Raw genomic sequence first — 18860 nt, forward strand, 5'->3', positions numbered from 1 at the left:
GAATTAAGGCTTGCACGAGCGTAGTCCTGGTCTTGAGCGGGAGGAAGTTCTTCAGGCGGTATAGAGTCCGAAGAGTACCGGTGACTCTTTGGCAGACAGATGTTACCTGGGGTCTCCAGCTCAGGGTGGAGTCGATGTGCAAACCGAGATCTACAACACTGGAGCTCCAACGAATGATATTGCCATTGAATATAACAGGCGGAATGGTCGTACTATCCAACCGGCAAATCATCCTTGGACTACCCACAATAATTGCTTGGCATTTTGCAGGGTTTACAGATAAGCCGAAATTGTCAGACCAGATCTTAATTTTGGCTAGGTCCCTATTCACCCTGTCCACAGCCGCGGCTACACAATCTACTCCATCCCTAGAGTATATTTGCAAGTCATCGGCATACAGGTGGTACGCACATTGAAGTTCGTGAGATAAGAGGTTAATAAAGATAGAAAACAATAATGGGGATAGAATGCCGCCTTGAGGGACTCCAGACTCGATATGGCACCAGCCGGACGAGTGATCGCCAAGTCGCACCAACTGCTGGCGTCCCTGAAGATAAGAAGAAAACCAATCCAGAGCCGAAGGAGAGATCAAGAAGTGGGAGAGGATGGCTAGAAGGATGTCGTGACTGACGGTATTAAAGGCGTTCGAGAAATCAACCAAAGCCAACACAGTGACCTTGGCATCCTCCATGCCCGCCCTAATATCGTCAGTCACTTTAAGTAGTGCTGTGGTAGTGCTGTGACCACCATTTGTATTACATTATAATGATTTAACAAATATTCTAGTGTAAATTCACCTTGCCGTAACAGCTAAGTATGTGCAGCCCATTGCAGAATTTTTCAATAGTTTACCATTTTATTTGGAAATATTATCTTATTTCATAATTTTCAGTGCATTTATGTTACATAGTTTATGTTCGCGGCTTCGCCTGCGTGAAAGAGTTTTACGGAATAAAAGTCCCGCTATATAAATATATCAGGAAAATTTCCTGAGATAGAAAGAATGCTATGTTCTTCTTAGGATCTCAAACTATCTACACACCAAAATTCCTCGAAAACCGTTGGATAGTTTATCGCGTTCAGACAGACAGGTGGGGCGGGGGACTTTGTTCTATAATATATATTTTTTTAATTGTTTTAGGAACACGAATTCCGTCATATTTGATTGTGCGTTTAATCGTTTACGCAGCGCACGCAATGGAATAAATTTTCCCCGTTTTTGCAATATTTTTCATTTACGCTCCGCTCCGATTAGTCATAGCGTAATGTTATATAGACTTCCTCGACTAATGAGCTATCTAAGACTGTAAGAATTTACCAATTCGAAACGGTAGTTCCTGATATAAGCGCGTTCAAGCAAACAAAAAAAACTCTTCAACTTTATGATAATATTATAATAGTATAAATTCTAGGTTGTAGCCGCGTAATTATATTTTACTTTTTTTATACTAAGTGTTGTTCCCGGTCTCGCACGCGTGAAAAGCCTTTCCTCCTACTAAAGTTCCTAAAACACTATAGCGATTCATAGCGCCATCTATTTAAACAAACCAGACAAAAAAATCTATGATTCCCATACGAGCGAATTGCAGAGATAATGGGACCAAACAAGGGCGTCGCCAAGGGGGCACTGAAGGGCAGCTGACGCCCCCCCTAGGGGTTCTAAAACTCGAATGAATTCACCAATTCCATTCCTAATATTCCGTACGCTCAATTACGCTCTGCTCTATTGTATTGTTAAAGCGGGAGAGGGGGAACGGGAGAGGAACATGTGTTTCGATTATACCTATAATTCATACTTTTCTCATTCTCCATAATATCAACTTGCCCCACCCTGGGCCATCGGCTGCCGACGCTCTTGGGTCCAAACATCCAAATCCGTTCAGCTTGTGAGTTTCCTTCTATCAAACTCCCAAACATTTCCAGAGTTTCGCATTTATAATAGTAGTAAGATAAATAGGATGAGATACAAAGAATGATTTATTTCGTTTCATGTGCACGACGCGACGGTGCTACTGTAGCATGTAGAAACAATGCATCTTATTCGTAGCAAATATTATGCAAGTTCTTTTTCTATTAAGAACACCTGGTCAACCCTAGGTAGAATATTCGAAATTGTTATAAAAAGCACGAACATTTGCCCAAATGCCGTGATTATTTGAAAAGAAAACCTTATCTATACTACTATTAACTATTTCGGTAGGTACTGAGAAAAAAGCTGAAGTCATTTCTTGCAACTTAATTACCTCTATAGCCATTTGCAAATGCGTTTTCGAGCGCCGCGCCGCGCGCCGATGCGTTTAGTAAATTGTTGCCATTGACTTTAAATATTTATTGGTAAATAATTAATAATAATTAAGTAAGAAAAGTAATATATAGGAATATATAGGAATTTCGAAGGTATGTGAAGTCTACCAATCCGCACTAGGCCAGCGCGATAGACTAAGGCCTAATCCCCTCTTTGTAGTAGAGGAGGCCCGTGCTCAGCAGTGGGCAAGTATATAATACAGGGCTGATATTATTATTATTATATTATTAAGAAAAGTAACAGCAAATTTTACATAGTATTGTAATGCTCTTTGCAGCAAAAAGTAACTAAGTGCCAGCTTCCAATTACAAAAATGTCTTGTGTACTTAAGTATTGTCCTTTCACAGATTTTATACCTCTGACATCAATGACGTTTCACAAATACTTTTACGTTATCTATATATATAAAAATTAATTGCTGTTCGTTAGTCTCGCTAAAACTCGAGAACGGCTGAACGGATTTATCTTATCTTGGTCTTGAATTATTCGTGGAGGTCTAGGGAAGGTTTAAAAGGTGAGAAAAATTCGAATAATTGCCGGGAAAATCCTCAAAACAGCATTTTTCTATTTCCCATACAAACGTTTTCTAAATAAAATGGAGAGCAAATTTGTAATTTATTACCGCTGCATAAAGTTCAAATTCGCGTGCGCGTTGGAGGATTTAATATCGCGGTCTGAAACTCAACAAAAGTGAAAGTGAATCGCGAACGCTTAAGTATAACGCTTTAACCTATAAGTACCGGGAAAATATGTAGCAAGACTTTTATCAAACAGTGGAATTTTATCCTGGAAAACACCTTCACGCGGGCGAAGCCGCGAGCAAAAGTTATACGTTTATACGTTTTTAAGTTATAAAAACATCTTAGTCTGACATTACTTACTCCATGCTGAAATCTATAAATCTTAGAATTCGTATAGTGTATTAAATCTTAGAATTCGTATAGTGTATGAAATACCATTGACGTATATTCTAAATACCTATAAATCTTACTTAGACTAACTATAAATATATTCTGACATTATATATGTACTTGTAGTAAAATTTACGTTGCCGTTATGTATGTACTTGTAGTCAAAATTCTTGTCTCTGTATTTTTTAGGTAGGTGATTAAAACATCGCAAAAGAAAAAAAATGTGAGTTCAGATTCTAGGGTTCAGATTGTTGTCAATTTATCATAAATTACCCCTAAAATTAAAAAAAATAGTAAGGCCGGACCTATATATCCGGAATGATATTCTGAATCCAGAAAGCAAATTTAAAATTATAATTGAGAACGTAACATAAATTGTCTTAATCTCACATACATGATTTAAGGTGTATATACCCGGTCTAGACTTGATTGCCTTATTAATAGCAAAAAAACTGGGGAGATTTTTAAGCCTTATCTATAAAATCGTACCAATATTCGATACTAATAATTCATTATTAAAATCAAACCCAGACACATTACTTTAATAGCTGTGCAGGGCTCATTCTAAATTTTACAAAGTACTTATACTTTGCACCCCTGAATAATTTTTGTTAGGTGACAATATTCCTATACAATGAAAAACTAGGTAGTGGAATTCTAACTATCAAATATTGGAAATACTCTTGTAGGCCGCCGCACCCTTTATCATTTGGATAATTTTTAAACGGTGGTGTTTATTTAAAAACAATCTCACCCACATTCAATCACGTACATAAATAAGTAAACAATATCTCTCTTTTACAGTGTTTGTTTTATTAAGTATCTTTCACTAAATAATTTAATAAACAGAAACTACCTTTAAAATGCACTCATATTTTAAATCTAAAGTCTGAATGTGTGTGCACGTAAATAAATATTTAACACTTATCCATTTTATGCACGTAATATTATTCTATATGTGTGTGCATGATCATTTGATATTATACCTTTGACAGAGAAAAAGAATATACAAGATTCGAGAAACGATAATTATGATAATTGCCAACTATATCCGTAATCTGGCTCAGGCTTCATATAATCCGTATAAAAATTGAGCAATATAATCTTTGAATTAAATGTACAATAAATTTCTTACGAAGCGAACTACTTATAATTGATACTGTTGTCATTTTTATCGATTTGGGTACAACACTAGTTATTTTATCTGTGCTGATTGCTGAATTTATTTATTAAATCTGACATCCCCGCCGGGTGTGTGAGCGACGCATGAATATAGTGTATCTGTTATTTTACTTATTTTTAAGTGTAAACAATGAGTTTTTTTTATAAATTTAATTATATTTCCTGAAAAATAAATAATTACATTGCCAATGTTGTAATTTAGGTGTTTTATATGCTTTATACATTGATGTGAGGTTTCCGTGCTTTGTCTTCGTGTGTGACAATATACTCAAAATGGCGCATCAACAGCTAGCACCGTCTGTAAATTGTTCATTAGACGACATTGACCTCAGCGCGTTAAAGGTAAACTTTGGAAGAAATTGTATTTAGATTAAGTATAGTCAAGGATTTTCCACAATGATCGCCCATAGAATTTAAAAGAATTATAGTAAAGGGCAATGATCTCACAGGGCGTGAATCATAAGTGAAGGTTCACGTAGAAATGGCTTAATAGCCTTCAGTTTTTGCCATTACATGCAGTGTTAAAGCTATTTGGTCGGTTTCAGGACCCTGCTGGAATATTTGAGCTAATAGAAGTGGTCGGAAATGGCACCTACGGACAAGTGTATAAGGTATGCGTTATCAAAATAAAAAGAGAATCAATACAACCATTTCATTTATAATAATATAATAATATACATATATACGATTAAATGTCCTGCTCAAAACTAGTACAATGAAGCCCATCTGTAATTAGTTGATTACTTAATTTGATAATATGGTGCCCCTTTGTATGAACTGAGTAATTGCCTGCACTTAAACAACTCAATATTAAACTTAATAGGCACCAATGGCAGCATCACAATAATAATTAAATAGTACACACTATGAATGTCAATGCCCTGGTAATCACTAACAGTGATGTAGGCTAGGATATTTTGTTACATTTACTTTGGAGTTTTAGTATAAACCAAAACTTTACAATATACATAATACTATTTATATATTTAGGTGTAGACATACAAATACAAACATATTTATAAGGTTTCATATATAGCATGTCAATTTTAAAGCAAATCTGTGACTGTTTAGAGTTATAACCAACAATATTTAATTAATATAATAACAAAATTACAACTGAACTACATATACCTTTGAGAAAAACTTATGATGTTTTAAGGGGATTATGTGTGATCACTAACATTATTAAATGCTTTAGATATAATAATTAGAACAGGACTAATATCTTAATTATGGATGTATGTGTGCAAAAAGTACTTATAGCAGATAAAAAAGTAAAAGGAAAATCACAATTACAAAAAATAATATGAAATTCCTTAAACTACACTAGACATAGAATTTACTGGTATTTCATCTTGTTTTTGTAATAAAAATGATTCACTTTCAGAGTTTCTATATACAAGAGGTATATAGGAGTATTTTCTAAATTAATCATTTTAATGTGTCATGTTACAATTAGTAAAGGATATAACATTATCATCCCTTAAGTTATTTACATATTTGGGCTGCTTATTCATACTGAAAATTATATGTCTTGTCTCTAGCTACAATTTGCAACCTCCTTTTTCAAGCATTTAATTAAATTAAAAATAATGATTCAATGTATCCATTTTTATAATATTGTGTATTTCTATATTAACAGGCATTAAAATAGGCTTATAACCTTTTTTTACTGGGTTTTTGAATTACTCAAAAGTAATTAATAAATTAGTAGAAACATAATAGAAATGGATGCTGTTTGCTTATCACAGTACACCACTTACAACATTATCTAAAATTTTAGGGTCGTCACACAAAAACAGGACAACTTGCAGCCATCAAAGTTATGGATGTCACGCAGGATGAGGAGGAAGAGATAAAACTTGAAATCAATGTGCTGAAAAAGTACTCAAACCACCGAAACATTGCTACTTACTATGGTGCATTCATCAAGAAAAGCCCACCAGGCAAAGATGACCAACTGTGGCTGGTCATGGAATATTGTGGTGCTGGTGTGTATCACACATCAACTATTTATATCAAAAACATAAATCAATTACCAAATGATTTACTCATGAAGTGACTAATATTAGGTGCAATGAAATGAAAATTGTTACATACCTTTGATTTTTCTGTTTATATTAAAGATCTATTCAATTATGGCAACTAAATCTTCTAGTTAATAAATGAAACACGTATGTTCTAGGTTCTGTGACTGATTTAGTTAAATCTACAAAGGGACAGTCATTGAAAGAAGAATGGATATCTTACATTTGCAGAGAAATCCTTAGAGGACTTAGTTATTTGCATTCTAACAAAGTCATCCACCGAGATATCAAGGGGCAGAATGTTCTGCTTACAGACAATGCAGAAGTGAAGCTAGGTGTGTATTGATATTTTACCTTGTAGTACTTACAACTAATTCTAATATAGTTAATGACAAGATACATTGCATCACTCAACCACTGCCAGAATTATACTAGCCTGCATTACCAAATGTGACTATAATCTATAATGGTTACTTCTGACTGTTGCATATTAGTGGACTTTGGTGTGTCGGCGCAACTGGACAGGACCATCGGCAGAAGGAACACATTCATTGGTACTCCATACTGGATGGCGCCTGAAGTTATTGCGTGCGACGAAAATCCTGACGCCACATACGATAACCGCTCAGACTTATGGTCCCTTGGTATCACTGCACTTGAGATGGCTGAGAGTCAACCACCTCTGTGCGATCTTCATCCTATGAGAGCTCTGTTTCTTATTCCAAGGTAATTATAGTACCTAGTTTGTATTTATTTTTGTAACCATTAACTCAAATAACATGTTATGATTATATAACACAAATATTTTACAGAAACCCACCTCCCCGTCTGAAGTCTAAGAAGTGGGCTAAGAAGTTCCATAGCTTTATTGAAACTGTACTAGTAAAAGACTATCATCAACGGCCTTACACTGAGCAGCTTCTGAAACACCCCTTCATAAGGTAAATATAGTACTTTTGTCTGCAGCAAATTTAAACTAAATGGAGTTACAAAATAAACTAGACCTAATGAATATTTAACTACTATAATGCAGTTTATTCACTTAACTTCAGAGATCAGCCTACAGAGAGGCAAGTGAGAATACAACTAAAAGATCATATAGATAGATGCAAGAAAAGAAAACAAGACAACTCTGTGCGAGAGGATTACAAATACTCTGGGTCGGAGGGCGAGGAGGAGGAAAACGCTGTGGCCGGCGAGCCGTCGTCCATCGTACACAACGCCGCCGCGCATCAGACCAGCGACACGTTGCGCCGCAACTTCCAGCAAATACAAGAAGGAGCCAGGTAACTTGACGGTCTACCTCACGTGTTGTGGCTTATTAACCACATCTCAACTATTAAAAACATACATTCAATAGACCCCGCATTATGATTTAGAACTTGAGTTTACATCATTTGCATAGGACAGTAACAATGCAAAGTTTACTTATATCAAAATAATAAAACTCTGGCATTGGTTTTATTATTTTGATATAAGTAAACTTAGCATTGCTATATTTATCCGAGACATGTATTATACTCATGCGGCATCTGTTGAAAGTAATCATGATTTCTGTACTAAAATAGATCTGCCGAGGTTGCTCAACCCCAACCGCCGCCTAAACGCAACAGTAAACGCGAGGAACGAGAAGAGATTCCAGGTAAAATAACACTAACTATACATTCCGAGTTGTATGATAACAAGCTACTAGTGCCTTACTTTGCCGTTTGTGTGTTCCCTAGAACCAGGTCCCCCAGCGAGACCTTCTATTCCACAAAGACTGATCGTTGTGCCAGATCCACAGGCTCAACAGCCTAATAGATATAGGTAAATATCTTATGGTTTTTGTTCTTTATGTTAATGTCTTATGGTTTTATATATTAATATATTAGAATTTTAGGATTACTCAAACATGGTGTTCTAGAATGCGCGAGAATTCACATACGACCACTACAATGTGTTCATGATTGTTTGGTGTCTGCAGGCCTTTACCCCCGACGCCTAAGTCCTCGGGGTCATCCAACAGCTCAGGGTCCAACAACGGCACGCCGCCGGCCAGCGGTCCGCAGCCGCCTCAGCGTGGCTCTCATCACATGTTCAAACCAATGGTATAAAGACTCTCACTTTAATTTCTGTGTTGCCATTTATAACCAATACGCCTTTAAATTTCCTTTTATTGTGTAGTTGTGTTGTCAGTTTTATTTATTTGCTTTTTTTATTTTATTTCCATGTCACGCTGTTACCTTTCTTTGCACACGTTTCCTGCAGTTTCCACCGCGAAGGCCTGAGGTAGGTTTAAAATGCAAAATTTTGATACGATAAAATATCATTAATTGGGAATTTGAAATTAAAGTTACTACAGTTTTAAAGTTGATAATTTTTTTTACATATAGGATTTGGATAAATTAGCCGCTCAACTGAACGAACTGGGGGTAGTATCCGGGAATGAACCACCGACACGACCGCCGCGAGCGCCCACCAATGGACAAGGTTTATATTTTGTACAAATATCCCGCACGCTACACTCAGTGTGAGTATCCTTTGACGATTATTGAAATAAATCAGGGCCGACAGTGGAAAAGAACCCTCCCGAGCCGACGTTCGACGACTCGGACAGCGACTCTGACGCGGAGGAGAGCGGCGGACGCGTCCGCAACGACGGCACTCTACTAGCAAGCGATCCGCCTAAACCGCTGTAAGTCTATTTCATCATTTATGTGCTATAAAGAAACATATAATTCGTGTTTTGATTTTGTTTTGAACTAGGTTTGATTAATCATGGTCAAGTGTTTAGAGTTCTAGCAGGTCAACTTATTATAACCATTTATTTTATTTGACTGTATATCTAATTGGCAAACTTGGTTTATTTTCTTTTGCGTTTATTTCTTTTTGTTTACCCTTGTTTTGTTGTTCCCTGCCCTTTTTGTTTTTGTTTGGCTTGTCAGTCCCGAGTTTTGCTACAGGCCGGGTCTGAGCGCAGTGTCGGAGGACGGCGGCGGGGGCTCGGGAGACGGAGCCCCCACCCGACCGCTGCCCCCCACTCCCGACGACGACGACACGCACGGAGATCGCACGCTTGTCATGAAGAGGGTAAGTGTCTTCACAAAATATACACATCTATTTGTGCTAATTTCATAGTCGTCATATTACATTTCAACATCACTTTGACATCTATAAAAAATATCGAGGGCGAATTAGCCATGTGACCTATTATCTTTTCTTAATCTGTAAGGATATTTCACGCCAAAGTAAGATTAGTGAGCATTATTTAAATATGTGTAGTTATTGCTTTATTATTATATTTAGTTAACTACATATTATTTACTCATCTTTTTGTATCGGACATGTTTGAAAAACACCAGAGAGAGAGTGAGGAAAACATTAAAAGGCAATCCGACATTGATGAAGCGGTCTTACTGAAGGACTGGGATTTTGCTAAATTTTTCCCCCCAAAGAATTCCCAACCAAAAGAAGACAAACAAGAAGCATCTAAAACCACGGAGCAGAAGAGATTACCGCTGCAGCGTCAGTCGCGGCTAGAGATGGAAGATGCGTGGGCCAAATATAAGGCAATAGCCACTCCGCCATCCCGACACAAACAAATATTCCAAAAACCCAACGAGAAACACACACAGGATAAACTTTCGGATATGTTGAAATCCAAAAAAGAACAAGAATCGGAAATAAGTTCACCTAATCGATTCTTTAGAGGGTTTCGAAGAGAAAATTCCGATCTCTTCCCTCTGCCGAGTACACGCCATTCTGCAATTTATTTTCCAAAGCATGACAACCAAGCAGGACATAATAAACAGTTGAGGTCTAGCGGTATTTTTAACAATTCTCGAAAACAAATGATAAAATCGCCAGCTTCGGGAGAGCCCATACTTACTGACTTTATAAAGATGAATGACAGTCTAAAGATGTCCGCTCAGGGCGAAGTAAAAAAAAGTAGCAAACGAGATGAGGAGAAGAAAGCGGCGGCGAGCAGTCCTATCGAGGCGCTGAAGAACGTGGCGGCGCTGATCCGCCAGAACAGCGACAGCAGCGCGCCCAGCCGCCACGCCAGTCTCAACAGCGACTCGCCCGCCTCCAGCATCTGCTTCACTCACGACGACGCGCACTGCCCCGCGCACAGCCCCGCGCACAACCCCGCGCCAGACCTCGGCGACCTCGTCAAACCGCGCAGAGAAAAGACTGAATCGGACATAGTATTTCGAAGGAATTCACAGTATAATCGACACACAGAGTTTATAACGAGTGGGCAGGAAGCGGTACTCGCACAGGACCAGGTAAATGCTTCCAGCCAGGATAGTTTGATTAATATTTTCTTAATGATGTACTGGTATGAGGGTTCTATTTCCTAACATAGTTTGTACTAACATCTGTAATGGTTATGCTTTTGTTAAAGAACTTGATTTCGTAGCTCTGGGTTTTGGAACGATTAACAAACTATTTTATGTATGGGAATGGTTGGAGTTTATTGTATGTGCTAAATTGTATTAAGCGTTTTATAATAAAACAATATCATCCTAGATGTAGTTGAACCATTAAAGATACAAATTAGATTTGCTCACACGTCTTACCTTTTGGCGTGATTTTTTTTCTATAGATAGATCTGGGTCTCGGAATTTCCTTAGTAGTAGTTAACTCTGGTGAACTCGTTATGGGTAATGCAACCTCTCGTTACAGGATCGGAACTTGTGAATACTATTAAGATTTCTCTTCTGATTTGTGCATTTTCCTAACATTAGAATAATACCATCACCGCAACTCACGACTAATAGCATATTAACCATAGAATATGTCGTGCGCGAATACCGTCTTCCTGCCATCAACCGTCAAAGCCAATAACGAATACACTTGCGCCATGAACACTCGACAATTAACCACGATTAGGAATGCCGCCTAACGAAATCTCAGGACTTGAGAACAGGAGCCATCAAACTCGTGAATGTGTTTTGCATGTTTTGGCTGCCGTGTATGTTTGTCGCGCTGTGTCGAATTAATATTGCTATCATTTACCCGTTGTTGAACATTTTCATAGATTTAAGAATAACTTGTAATATTATGTTTATCTTCTTCTATTTTTGATGAATAGTCCTTATAGAAGTTAAAATAGACTTCTCATCTTGTCGATACAATATGGATTGTGTATGCATTGTACATTGAAGCAGTAAATATGTTCGTTTTGTAGGAGAACTGACAACCGTATTGTTTGGCCGATGTGCCGTAATGCGGAGTGTATCGTGGTGGTGTATGTGTGCGTGTCCGCAGGCCCGGCCGAGCGGCGCCCCCGAGGGCGGCGGCGCGCGCACCAGCTCCGTGCTGCCCGACCTGCTCAGCCAGGCCGGCCAGCCCACCACGCCGCCGCGGCACGACAAGTCCACCAGCGAGGAGGTAACGCACCACACACTACACACGGCCACTGCTTTGTATTGCGTCAGTAGTGGCTATCATCATCATTACATTGTTGTTTCCACGTAAAGTTTTATACGTTCCGTACACGGGGAGAATTATAACTAGCGTTTATACAAATCACATGCTTACGGGATTATGTTACAAAGGGAGTTACAGTAACATGCCATAATTTGTTCGTAATTAACTTCTTTCTTTGAGAGCTTCCAACATACCGATACATATTTATTATAATTAATATCTCCTCAATTTTAATGTGTATCAAGGTGTATGTGTCTTAACATACTATCATTTTACATTACAAACATAATAATCTAGCATCGAATTTTTAATAGATGTGTGTTATGGTTTTCTTTTGCCTTTATAACCCGTTACAAATGTGTTGTTTGAAGCTCTATATACCGCCTATGCGCGGTATCCAGCTTTTGGTTTATCGTATTAATGTGATAATGGTTGTCAATCATGCAAACATCCTGGAGCCACTTCGCGGCCGGTTTGCAGACACCTCTTACCCCGGCGTAAGTATAAATCGTATTGCAAATAAGAGGAAATGCTTGTAAGGTTACTATAGAACGTTGTTTGTTGATAATTGAATATGTATCTTCTTCTATATTTATGCATTTTCTAGACGCTTTCTTTCATTTCATGTATGAAAATGTCACAATATTCATCGAATGCAGATCGATATCCAAGCTTCAAGGTAGAACAATTTGCGACGGCTTCAATAACAGTAACTAAACAACGGTCTTACGGGAATATGGGTTGCTGAAATATTTCAACTTGTAGCTGTTTATATGGGTCCGGGCCTGGGTACATGCAGCTCGATAATCATGAATTAAATACACTTATAATTTGAAATGTTTGTAAATTCTCTATTCAATGAATATATAAATATAATGATTCGAACTTTATTATCTGATTACGTTCAAATTGAAATTGTACCCAAAAAGTTACATTAGAATAAACTATTGATAGAAAAGAAAATAACAAATAGTAATAAAAAACAAAACATTGCAGTAACTTAAACATGAAATAGTATAACGTAGATATATGAGCGTTACATCGCTGCACTTCACGAGTGCATGATCATATTTATGTAGTACATGTACTTATTCGAATAACTTCATTGCCTGATTCATAATTTATCACGAACCATTGTCATCAGAAGCTCATGAAATGGTAGATGATATTAATAATCGTCATGCTAATAACTTTCCAACTATATTTGAGATGACAACTAATAATTATTGGGGGTTGGATTTGACTAACAAATCACGTATTAATTAATCCAATAATGGTCAATTAGGAAACTATTTTATTAAATCGCTGTTTTGTTGTTATTTGTAATAAATAATATTATAGAATATGTCGTCATCTGTTGCAGTATAGACAAGCCATCGCGGGCGGCACGCCTCTGTCCCATCACCACCACCACCCGCCCTCCTCGGCCCAGTCCACCCCGTCGCGGTCGTTCGTGTCGGGCGCGACGTCGCCCGCTCACGTTGCGACACACGGTCCGACACACGGTCCGACACACGGGCCGGCTCACGGCCCGCTGGCCGCGGCCCCGCTGCAACACTCGCCGTCCAACTCGTCGGTGGGGTCGCAGCAACAGTTCCTCCCCTTGCAACAGAAGCAGCGCTCGTTCCTGACGTTCGGGTTCGGCGCGGGCTCCACGGGCAGCGGCGGCACCACCGGCTCCGGCGGGAACGTGTCGCGGCGCGAGAGCCACGTCAACGTCAACGTCACGCCCACCGGACACGAGCTCTCCTCCGACACGCCCGAGATACGTAAATACAAAAAGAGATTCAATTCTGAAATACTCTGTGCCGCGTTGTGGGGTGAGTTCATTATATTCACGGCGTCTTACTCTAGTACGATACGTATTCTTATTGAATTAATTTCATTTTTAGGTGTCAATTTACTCATTGGGACAGAAAATGGATTAATGTTGCTCGATCGCTCAGGACAGGGTAAAGTATATCAATTAATCTCGCGACGCCGCTTCCAACAGATGGAAGTGTTAGAAGGACAAAATATTCTTGTGACTGTTTCTGGAAAGAAAAATCGCGTACGCGTGTACTATCTCAGCTGGCTCAAGTCCAAGATTTTGCGCACCGATGGACTTAGTGATGTGAGCATATCCATTATTTACTAATAGTTTTAATAAATACGATGTGTACACCAAATATTACAAAACAGTAATATAATGGATAATTTATTTTTAATTCAGCAAGCAGAAAGGAGGAATGGTTGGATAAACGTAGGTGAACTGCAAGGTGCAGTACATTTTCGCATTGTTAAGTATGAAAGGATCAAATTCCTCGTGATTGCGCTCAAGGACTCGATTGAAATCTATGCGTGGGCGCCCAAACCATATCACAAGTTTATGGCATTTAAAAACTTTGGAGAGTTACAACATAGGTAAGAGATTTGAAATACCTTAACTAGCTGCTACTCGCGGCTCAGCCACTGTCAAAGTGTATATAGAATATAACTTGATAACTTTCCAACTTCAATATTATGTATACTACTACTACTATACGCGCCGTCATCGATTATTTGTAATGCTGCAGAATTCCAGTTCTCTGTAATCATAACTGTTGATATTACGTGTATTTTTGGACTGACTGTGTACTATGCTTGTATTATTGCAGGCCTTTGTTGGTAGACTTAACTATTGAAGAAGGCACAAGACTGAAAGTAATTTACGGATCAGCTGATGGTTTTCATGCTGTTGATCTTGACACTGCCACTGTCTATGACATCTATATTCCAAAACATGTGAGTACATATTATAATTCTATACGTCGTTTTGCACCTTCCACATATGTGATAACATGTAGCTAATCTGCAACATCCCATAGTGTATGTTTCAGCTGTAGGGAAATACGGACGAATATTTTTTTAAGAAAATGCATCCAATGTTCTAATATATCTAATTTAAATACCATTAACCAGTAATGAAAAAAAACTTCATTGATATCAACTATTTTATTAGAGGAAAACATATTCTGCAAACGGTGCATGCACATTAGATGCTATGCATGAGACTGCAAATTTGGTTGAAATGTTTTATTTGATATCAAAAAAATATGCGACGTGTATTTGCCTAATGCAAATAAAATGTAATTCTTTTTATCGAACCATAACGTAACCTCGAGAGTATTTTCCGTAAGGATGTTTCTTTAGTTTCTATACAAAGAAAAATATATCAATATATGATGGTGAATTTATTTATTTAAATATGGTTCTCCAAAGTGTACACACATTTCTTGTTTATAACATAAAAGCAGTAAAGTCACATTCTGATGTGTGTACCAATTATAGGAGTACACAACACTCACAAATTTGTACGCAATGTTGATATTTTACAAAAAAAGACAAATTAAAACTAAAATCTACCAACTAATAATTACAAAGAAAACATAACTATGATATAGATCCTTTTATAAATTTGTCCTTAATGCTGATTTATTATGTTTCGATTAATGAGGGTACGCAATGATAGTGGGATCAGTTTAAGTTTTGTTTAAGGTGTTCTATTTTTTTCTTGTAAATATTTTGTGAATCATGAAATATGTCTATATTAGGGTTGATTTTATTAACAGTTATAAGACAAGCCGCGCATTGATAGTATGGATGCATCCATCACTACGTATAACTGGACTAGGAAATTAACAAAACCTCGTCATATTGTAAAAGATAGGATTAATTTCTTAAAATGAAAACAGTAACTTCAAAACGAAAAACTAAAGGGAGCACCCTAACACCAGGATTTTTCTTTTCTAATTTTAAGGTTTACTACGTGAAAAGTGAACATAAAATGTTTCATAGCAAATAGACATGATAATTATATGAAAAATCTGACTTTGCAAAGTTAAATATACTCTTACTTTCCAGACTCAAGGAGCCATTGTTCCGCATTGCATTGTACCTCTTCCAAATTCCAATGGTGTTCAATTATTACTGTGTTACGACAATGAGGGTGTGTATGTGAATACATACGGACGCGTGAGCAAGAATATAGTACTCCAGGTAAATATCTAATACTATTTATAAAATTCTGGTAATATAAATGCGCAACAGTCTACAATAACTCTATATACATCAGCCTAGGATATTCAAATAATTCCAATCCCACCATAGAATCATACTGGTTCATCCAAATAATTCCGGCTAACACACTTTAAGACTTTGTTTACCTCTATTGTAATAAAACTGTCTTTTCCCGCCACACTATACACAAATGTTTCTCCTATCTTTGAAGTGGAAACCTTCAATAACAAAAAATTTGATCGATATACAATGTGAAAATGGTGTGTTTCTCGTTTTAGTGGGGTGAAATGCCGACATCCGTGGCGTACATCGGTACCGGACAAATCATGGGATGGGGCAATAAAGCTATTGAAATACGTTCTGTGGAGAGTGGCCATCTTGACGGCGTGTTTATGCACAAGAAAGCACAACGACTCAAGTTTTTATGCGAACGTAATGACAAAGTATTCTTTTCATCTGCAAAGGGGGGTTCGTCTTGTCAAATATATTTCATGACACTCAACAAACCCGGTATGGCGAACTGGTAGTGGACAAGTTAGACAGGCGTCTAGCGCGCCATTGATCTGTGATGTTACTTGCGCGGCGTCTTTTTTATTATGAACATGCTCGCATTGTACAAGATAATGCCAGTAGTTTAGTCAATATTACAAAAACACGTGCTTTGGCCACTCGGAATTCAAAGACTTGTGATAGTGACAGATTATAATATTATGTGCTCAAAAGACAATCCACAGAATATGACTACTTTCAAGTATTCGAGGACCCTTATCTGATAGATAATTGTGGCATTTTGTACTGTTGATAGTAATTTCATAACAAGCTACTAAGAAACATATATTATTAAGCAATAACCTTTAGGATAAATGTTTTGATATTGATGAATATTATAAGTAAATTAATATGCTTAGGACTTATTATTATGTTGCAATTGTTTATTTCTAAAAGAAATGTATTTCAAATCAAACTATTAATTATTCATATATGCCATATTGTTTGTAATGATAAGCTAGTTGAAGGGTGACAATGATTAATTGGTTACATAATTATGTTTATGATATTAAAAAAATGCCAGTTCTGACTGAATATAAATAATTATTGAGGAACAGTTAAGCGACACAATTAGACCTAATATATAACTGTTGCTCTTGCATATACATTGTAAGTTAGGTGATTCACAACTCTCTTAACAAATTGGCATTTAGTCAAGTCACTTTGTATCATAACAATCACGCGCCAAACTACAATTTTATGGATAAATCCTAAATTTGGTAATATTTATTATTTATTTGTTATGTACTATATTATTTACATGTATAAAGGTGTAACTAAGCATATTGAAAATTATATATTTGATTTTAATTTGAGGACACCTTAGACGAATAAAATATAAAATCACATAAAACTGTTTTCTTTATTGACTGGTGAAGTCATTAAACCTCCAATATTTATTGTTAAAAAAGGTTTATGTATGTAATTTTTTTGCACCAGTAAATCTGAATTAGCTACATATTTGAAAGTGTAACTTTGCGAAAATCAACCAAGTTGATAAAACACTACGCAATTTTATGAAGAGCCACCTGTCTTGCGGAAGGGTGGAGTTTGCTAGCGGCGGCGCTGCTCTAGATACTTTGGCCATCCTAGAGAAAGCCTGGCGCTTACAGGTGGCAGTTAATTTTGGTCCCTCCAGTTCGCCGTGTTGTACTGGTCATCATGTATCTAGCCAATAAAATAAAGACTAAGGCCCGAACTTGTGACACATAATATTTATCTGACGTTCGCCTGGTAGGAGGCTTCTGGCGCGACCACAAAATCCTCATTGTTATTCATTATGTGGTCACGAAAGGCTCAGTTCGCGCATCAGTTTTCAGAACTGGGACTTTTTTTTTGTTTCATCGAGAAAAAGACTTGCCAGTATCGAATTCGACCATGCGTTTGTTTTTTTGTTTTTGAAATGGCATACGTTTGTTAGCCTGGCAGGGTCGGCTTATACAAACACACCGGTCTTGCGGATGAGCGCTTCCTAAAGCGAATACCTATATTGCGAGCCCTTAAGTGGCCATGCTGAAGGCGACCCTCGACGGGTTTCGACCTCGGCTCAGGACGGTCACAGAGAGGTAAGACATCAACGATTATGGGACTCGCGAGAGCTGCGCAAGCGACCTATCAATCTACCTAGTTTACATCGGCACCGGAATTATCAGAAGGATCGGGGGAACGGGGAACGCGGCGAAGACGGAGCTGCGGTAGGTGTAGAGTATCGGAGCGTTTTGAGCTGCTCGTGCTTGAGGCTAATTGCCAGTCATATCGTCCTCTGGGTCTGTAAGAACGGAACGCGGCTTTCTCTATTTCGCGCGGTCAAAAGGCGTGTATTTGGAATTGAGCCTAATGAGCGGGTTTGAATGAGTGACTGCCTTATCGAAGTAGCGTCTGCTAGCCATGTACAAATATAATATAAAGTGCCTGATAGTCGGCATATCGGTATCCACGTGGAGGTTGCGATTGCGACCGTACCACGGGCACCGAGTGTACGTCTGAAAAATTTGTTCTGTAGGACCGACCGCCAGGCCGAGTCCCTAAAACTGTTTACACCTTAAGGCATACCAACCAAAACTCCGTGGTGGCCCCTTTTGGCGCATTAGGGACGGCTGCGGGCTTCTTCCGGAGAAAGTGTCTTAAGTTATCGTCCGCAGCCGCCGAACAATGTACTGTGTCCGGCCGGCCGTTCTATCTAAGCAATTTGCTTAAATTTTGAAATGAAAGATTTGTCATTAAACATTGAAAACCACCAAACTTTTACCCTACTCAAGGTATACTCAGATTTCCTCCAGTGCATTTGTGTTTTATAGCTTTTTTTATCCATGCCTGACAAAGTGTAACAATTGTGACTTTCAATAATCTTTTGACTTTAAATTGCATTAGGTTACTATAACTCATCATATAAGAATGTTATTTTTTATTATACCTACCTATATTATCAAC

The 18860-nt window shown here is 37.8% G+C and overlaps 1 protein-coding gene across 4 annotated transcripts; it reads left to right on the plus strand.

Annotated features, from left to right (window-relative positions):
• Window positions 1-4440: 4440 nt before the first annotated feature.
• On the plus strand, window positions 4441-17283 carry LOC115445770 (serine/threonine-protein kinase mig-15). 4 transcript variants are annotated; one of them, XM_030172184.2, is made up of 22 exons: window positions 4441-4740; window positions 4944-5009; window positions 6182-6389; window positions 6584-6760; window positions 6920-7151; window positions 7238-7366; window positions 7478-7711; window positions 7994-8067; window positions 8150-8234; window positions 8392-8515; window positions 8676-8696; window positions 8801-8897; window positions 8973-9102; window positions 9371-9497; window positions 9770-10696; window positions 11682-11804; window positions 13207-13663; window positions 13736-13956; window positions 14056-14246; window positions 14480-14606; window positions 15726-15860; window positions 16160-17283. In XM_030172184.2, exons 1-22 carry the CDS (start codon window positions 4672-4674, stop codon window positions 16406-16408), a joined length of 4203 nt encoding a protein of 1400 aa, XP_030028044.2. In that variant the 5' UTR covers window positions 4441-4671; the 3' UTR covers window positions 16409-17283. The 4 variants fall into 4 exon arrangements, with proteins under 4 accessions (XP_030028044.2, XP_030028048.2, XP_030028049.2 ...); XM_030172188.2 differs by having other exon boundaries at window positions 13456-13663; XM_030172189.2 differs by lacking the exon at window positions 9770-10696.
• Window positions 17284-18860: the final 1577 nt, after the last annotated feature.

This window comes from Manduca sexta, chromosome 28, assembly GCF_014839805.1.
Source record: "Manduca sexta isolate Smith_Timp_Sample1 chromosome 28, JHU_Msex_v1.0, whole genome shotgun sequence".
In the NCBI taxonomy this organism is placed as follows: Eukaryota; Metazoa; Arthropoda; class Insecta; order Lepidoptera; family Sphingidae; genus Manduca; species Manduca sexta.

Excerpts from the sequence above, each read along its gene's own strand:
- LOC115445770 (XM_030172184.2), top strand. The coding sequence starts at position 4,672 with ATGGCGCATCAACAGCTAGCACCGTCTGTAAATTGTTCATTAGACGAC. Across the intron at positions 13,957-14,055 it reads GCACCGATGGACTTAGTGAT|CAAGCAGAAAGGAGGAATGG; the intron begins GTGAGCATATCC and ends TTTTTAATTCAG. Across the intron at positions 14,607-15,725 it reads ACATCTATATTCCAAAACAT|ACTCAAGGAGCCATTGTTCC; the intron begins GTGAGTACATAT and ends CTTACTTTCCAG.